The 6,633-nt window shown below is 42.7% G+C and overlaps 1 protein-coding gene across 5 annotated transcripts in view; it reads left to right on the plus strand.

The window, feature by feature from the left end:
* VEZT (vezatin, adherens junctions transmembrane protein) overlaps positions 1 to 6,382 on the plus strand; it is a 34,549-nt gene extending 28,167 nt beyond the window's left edge. For all 5 annotated transcript variants that reach the window (XM_085897234.1, XM_085897232.1, XM_085897233.1 and 2 more), the window contains 4 exons: positions 83 to 258; positions 389 to 489; positions 1,828 to 2,071; positions 2,156 to 6,382. In XM_085897234.1, coding sequence (XP_085753360.1) covers positions 83 to 258; positions 389 to 489; positions 1,828 to 2,071; positions 2,156 to 2,784 — 1,150 coding nt within the window. In that variant the 3' untranslated portion in view covers positions 2,785 to 6,382. The remainder of the gene's footprint in view (positions 1 to 82; positions 259 to 388; positions 490 to 1,827; positions 2,072 to 2,155) is intronic.
* The last annotated feature ends 251 nt before the right edge of the window (positions 6,383 to 6,633 follow it).

Consider the following 6,633-nt stretch of genomic DNA (forward strand, 5'->3'; position numbering starts at 1 on the left):
TGCTGAATGTTATTTTGAACTATAGACTTTGTCCATTGTGTAGGTGAGAATGATAAAGCACAATTATAATTAATAACCTCAGGGCCCTGGAGATGGAAGATGAACTGGACCAGTGTGCAGCATCAGATAAACCAACAATACCATCGAAAGAGCTCTTGGCTCGACTTGGCCAAATCGAGCCACACTTGGATGCTGGCAAGGCATGCTGGGAAGAAGCCACTTTACGCCTACGGAGGATTGTGGGAGTCAAGCCGACTGGTGATGTCATACACATCTTGTTTTGCATTGTTAAAATTCTCATGGTGATTGATTCATGCATTTTTTGTCTTGACAAATAAATATCTCGCCAATAAGCAACAAGACCTATCAGATTCCTGTGTGCGCACAGAATCTGAGCAAACGAAGAACTTGACTACCAAACAAAATAATCAGCCACCAACACGGACCACAAATATCGTTGCTGAACGCAATCCTATCCCGGAAGATGAGGTACAGAACGCTGAAAAAACATCTGAAAATTGTAGGATAAAAGATGCCATACTTTTCTTGCTTGAATTTCCATTTGAGTCTGTTTATCCATGGTTGGTTTGCACAGTTAGTTTCACACTCTTTATCCATCTATCTTCCAACAGGCAAAAGCTTTTAGTTTAGAAATGATAGCAAAAATGCAATGATGAAGTTAAGAAGTATTGCGAAGTACTGTACATTTAATAATAATCAAGAGAACTGTTCTTCTTTAGCCCGTCCCCCCACGCATTGGAAGAGGGGGTGTACGCATTGGAAGAGGGGGTGTTGTTGTTGTTGTGTGTGTGCGTGCGTGTGCGTGTGCGTGCGTGTGTGTGTGTGTGCGTGTGTGTGCGTGTGTGTGTGTGTGTGTGTGTGTGTGTGTGTGTGTGTGTGTGTGTGTGTGTGTGTGTGTGTGTGTGTGTGTGTGTGTGTGTGTGTGTGTGTGTGTGTGTGTGTGTGTGTGTCCGTCCATAATCTTTTTACCATTTGAGCTTTTGTCAGCAAATTTTCAACAAAGCTCTATGATGAGAATATGGAGAAGACAAATTAATAATTTTGTTAAAGTAATTTTCATTATTACTTATTATTCAACCCTTTTTGGCCTTTTTTTGCTCGATTATTTTTTAATATTTTTTTTTTTTTGTCTCAGCAACCACTTCTCTGATTGACACAATTTTCATGGAAGGAGCGACCCCCCCCCCCACCCCCTAATGATGAATATTTTTTTATGATGTATGTGACGTCATAGGTCACGATGTATGGAAGCCATCTTGGATTAAATGCAAAAAATTAGAACATTATATCTCTGAAACCCCTGATCGCAAAAATTTGAAACTTGGCACATCTAATTCTATTCCCAATGGGGAGTAAAGGATTGTAAGGATGACGTCATCGGTGAAGTGGTAGATCAGCCATAAATGTTTTCATCAAAATCCATGTTTACTATTGAGATTCAGTGTGTATGTCCATGCCGTAACATTTTTACCAATTGAGCTTTTGTCAACAAATCTTTCTTATGAGATTGTGGAGAACACCAGTGAATGAAATGTACAAATTTTTTTAACTGTCATTTTCACCAAGTTTAGTTCAAGTACAAAGCAGACAGCCTTTGCATTTTCAGATGCTTTCTAGTTTTTGTTGCAATTGATTAAATGATTGTCCTACTATTTAACTGTACTCTAATGGCTGCAGTGGAAGTACATTAGGATACCTTTTCCTCCCAGCATTCTCTTGGATCACAATAACAGCGATTGATACACACGTTCAGTGTTCTTGGAGAACCACCTATCATGGCTGTCATTTCTTTTCCTCTTTATTCAGGAGTTTGAGGCATTGGTTGAACTCGGCGATGAAGGAGAGGATAGAGGCTGCAAATCTCGTGGGGATCGTCGGGAGACTTTGGCAGAAGAGAAGGAGAGGGAGCGCCAGGAGCGAGAGGAAGCGAGACGAATGCTTCAAGAACTTCGTTCGGTGCTGGGTTCAAGGACGTCACAAGAAGAAAGAAGCATTAGAAATCAGTTGCTCTATCCTGCAACAATGTCTGTTGTGCATCCATCTAAGCCTGGTGAGTGATTAGTGCTATGTGGTTCTGTCCAGGTCACTCTCTTCATGTGATATCTCCATAGTATTTTTTTCCTGTGTCCATTAGGGCGAGAAAACAAAGAATCCAGGGTGGAGCTGATGAAAGAAAGCTGTGAGTTGAAGACTGACTCTGAAAACATGGAGAGAACGGACAGTAATGAGGAAGTGCTCCACATTGAAGATGAAGACGGGGAGGAAAAGCCATTGCAGGACATGTACATAGTGACCAAAGATCATGGATGTGAAATGGACATGGCAAATAAACCAGACAGGAGCCTTGACGATGTAGAAATGTCCAGAAGGATGGATTGGAACCGCAAAGGGATGGCATTAACAGTGACAGGTGATGGGAAAGAACATAATGGGAAACCTGAGAAGAATGATGTGGAACATGAAGGAGTAGATATGTTAGCAATAAAATATCATAAGAACAAGGTACAGGAGGGTGAGTTGCAGCCTTTGGAGAAAAGATATCCAGGTTTTCTGGTTACAAGCACAGAAGGTCACAAAGAAGTATATAATCAGGAGCAAATATCAATCAGTGAGTATAAAGGTATGCACTTTGCCTCAGTATTGGCTGCTCAGGCTGTGGCACATTCACATGTGATTGGAGCATTGCATGAACAGACGTTCGGAGATGATAATGACGATTCTGAGAGCGATGCGGTGGGTCTCGTGGACAATGAGGAATTATGACATCACTGGTCTTGCCATGGCAGAAGAAACTAGAAGACTTGTCATGGCAATAACGCATGTAGCATTCATGAGTGTATTTTCCATACAGGTTCCATGACAGATGTGTACAGTAGTTGTTGCAAAAAAAATGTGCAATAAAATTTTACCTTATGATTATGTACAAACACTTAAAAAGTTTGTGTCTGACGATCGTAAGAATTCCTCATCTTCCGAGGTTGATCAATTTTCGAATTGACTGCTGTTAGCTCACATTGACTGCTGCTTTTAACATTTGGCTCAATCTACTATTTTTAAAGTGCACTGTGGGATGCTTAATATGGGACAGTCGGCTTAGCATTGCCTCTGAAAGACGGCAATGTATTTCAATCTAATGAAGTAGAGGGCTGGTTACATTACATTTGTATTGTGACTGTTTGTGGAATGCTATATTCTTTTCTTTTAAGGTTGGAAAAACCTGCTCTGGCCACACTGATAATATGCTGCTTGAGTATCATGTGCAGGTGCAAACTTCAGTTATACCTTTTCTGGAGTACTTATCACCATGATGGATGGAAAACATCCCCTCTCCCAAACGATTTATCATGCAGACTTCCTTTTTTTTGTACACAAAAGTCTAGACTCGTGGAAGAGTGAGGTGACAGAAGGGAGGATGCAATGTACTGACAGCTGGCCAGTGGGAGGAGCAGCATCTGCCATGCATGGTGTTCGATCTGACTATAAGATCCCAAGATGTCCTTCCCCCAGGCAAGTCGAACGAAGCCCTCCCATAACCCAACCTTTTTCCTTTCTTAGAGTCTGGACCACATGCAAGGGGATGAATGAACGGGAGAAGAAAGAGTTGAGGGTGGATTGATTACCTGCAAGTAAAAGGGTGGGTTAGGCGACAGTTTGTGTAGTTGGAATAGATCATGGGTCAGAGTGGATGATGACCTAAGGTGGTGATGCTTTACCAACTTGAAGCCTTGAAGGGCAGCGTGGAATTAAACAGACTTGAGAAGGCACTTTCACAAGCAAAAGGAATAAGGGAGTGTAGGTGAGCAATAAGCCTGGAATTTGAGTTTCACAAGGAGGTTATGGTAAAAGCACATGTGACCTTGAGGGAATGGAGAGGGAAGAATGTGTAGAGGGAGCAACACAGGAGGAGAGGCATTAGGAAACAGAGGACACTAACCTGTCTGCAATGAGAGCACTAGGCCCTGTGCTTCTGCTCTGAGTTCCAAAGAGAGCCATTGGTTAGTATCAAAATCTTACCTAAAGATTTGTAAACTAAAGATTAGCAAGCTTTAATTTTTCAGGAAAACGCTTTTTCAAAATACAGTGGAAATTTTATATATAGTAGTTTTAAGCCATCGAAAAACCATTTGTAGTCAAAATAATCCATACTCTCAAAAATGTGAGAACCACAGAGTGAAAAATGCATTTAAGCACAACTTGAAAGTTTGTTAAACGCTGAGAAAGTCCATCATTTCAGGTGACATGCTGCTGGCACTGTAGACCACTGTACTTGAGACCACGAGACAATTTTAATTGAGCTTCTGCCAGCACCTTGGCCAAATTTCTAAATTACTGCTCTAATCTACAGATACTGCATCAATGGCACAATCATGCCCCCATTAAAAAAATTAGAGGCAAACTCACAGATACGTACTACACACGATAGAAGATTATTTTATGCATTTTGTATTTCCAACTGCTGTTTCTTTTATCTGTAGAGACATTATATGATGCAGAACTATTTTTTATGTTATGAAAATTAGAATTTCTGTATTTGTGATGTTTTTATTTGATGTATTGGTATGGTTGATTGGTAACTTGTTTTATGGCCTTATGGGACTTAGCAATAAGTACATGCATGATGACTATTGTTTTCTCCGAGAATCGTTTTGTATATACAAACTAAACATTTGGTATGTGCAAAAACAAACTTCAATCAAGCGAATATACCATACTCTTGATAGAGTGTCAGTGCTGCTGAAGCAGTTCCTCTACAAAGGATATGTTAGGTTGTTTGCCATTGCCTTCCAAGCAATTAACCATGGCAGGAGTTTGTTCAAGGTGCCGGCGACAACTTGCCAATTCTTTGCAAAAAACAACGCAGGATCTTTAACCTTCACCAACGACGGGTGCTGGCAGATGGGTCCCCCGGATTAACATCTATCTGATGGGCGGCACGCACTGATTTAATGCCCAACATGCATAACACAAGGATGACATTTTATTGCTGGGCCGAGATTCTAACGCAGGCTGGATGGCTCAGTGGCGAGTACACAGAGTTTGTACTGACATATCAGATACTGTAAACAACAAGCTCCTTAGACGTTAGAATAAAAAGAAAGAACTTGAATCATCATCAAGTCACTCTGCACAATTATTTATTTATTTTTAGAATAGAAACCATTTTTATTTCAAATTGGGTAACTTATTTACTATTTTAGTGCTCTGAACTTTTATAAGCTGCAATATTTTATTCCAAGCAAACAAAATTTTAAATTTATTGACTATCAAATGAATTTATTACAAAGTGAAGAAAGTTCGAATGGAATATTCATAAATTCACAGATATATTGTTACGAATCTGGAAGCCTTGTGCACACAGACAGACAGCCGTCCCCGTAGCTTAGTTATTTCGATAAGTGTGTGTTTCTAGTTAGGGCCCCCTACCTGTGTCTAATGGGAATTACATACATGCGCTGTGAGTTATTTTTATAGTTAGGATTTTTACATCCACACCATCTTCGCTCTCACAGCAACAACACTCTGCTCACGCTATTCTTCGCACATGTGTAGGCGGAGTCTAACATAGGCATGGAGTCCCTCCTTAGCCAATCGGCAAAGAGCGGGCGTCTCACCCTCCCCGTTTGACTCAACACGATCACCATTAAGCACGTGGCCAGAGGTGAGGAGGTGGGCGGAGCCACAAACGCCTCCACTCGGAACTCCGCCCAGAAGGGTGGGAGTTGCACCGCCTACTGTGTGTCTGTCCAATGGACGATGGCCAGGGAATCGCGCGATGGTTCCGGCCAATCAAGAGGTGAGTGGTCAGGGAAAGAGGCCTCTCCCTCCTCAAGAGAAAGGTTGTGATTTTTGGACGAACGGGGGAGATTGATCTCGTCCTGTCGCTGGAGTCTGGTGCTACGTCTTCTCGAGCGGGTGTTCTGGCGCTCTGCTCGTCCCATCGCTGGTGCTGGTCGGGTCTCTCTCGTCGCTGGCGCTTCTCTGCCCTCGTCTCGTCGCTGGCTCTGGGCTCGTCGCGGCGATCCCTCACCTTGTCTCGCCGCCGCTGGATTCGGCTACCCTGGTCCGTTCTTTGCAGACTGGTGCTCCAGGAAGGTGCGGACGTCGAGCCACGCGAACACGGCCAGGTAGCCAGCCACGTTCTCGTCCCTCAGCTCGACTTCCCTCCAAGCTGAAGGGATAATAAAGACCATTTTAGGTCCCTTTCTTTTGGGTGTGCGTCTGTTTGCGGGCCCGTCTTTAAGTAGAAACTGGATAAGTGCTTTTGCTTTTACATTGCATTTCATTTCTTATAATCGGATAACTCTGCTCCTTGCATGCTTCCCCCTTACCCCCATTAAAAATAAATCCCCTGTTAAATGTTTCAGCTCGTTTCTGTGTTTCTTTCATTGGCTTAGCACGGTGCATGTTGGGAAATTGGGAAGCGGCAAATTGTACATTTGGACCGACGGGACCTCGGTAACCATCCACTCAGGTTACGCACGGGTCGAGCACGCATATGGCTCATCCCGTACGAGTGCCATCGAGGGTGTGAATTCTCAGTAGCTCGCCACGTAGGCCTCGAGGTATTATGAAGTTTGGTAAATAACCCTGTCCCACATGGTTGATTTATTG

The sequence above is a fragment of the Eptatretus burgeri genome, chromosome 10, assembly GCF_056783735.1.
Source record: "Eptatretus burgeri isolate ZD-2024b chromosome 10, Ebu_testis_v1, whole genome shotgun sequence".
In the NCBI taxonomy this organism is placed as follows: domain Eukaryota; kingdom Metazoa; phylum Chordata; class Myxini; order Myxiniformes; family Myxinidae; genus Eptatretus; species Eptatretus burgeri.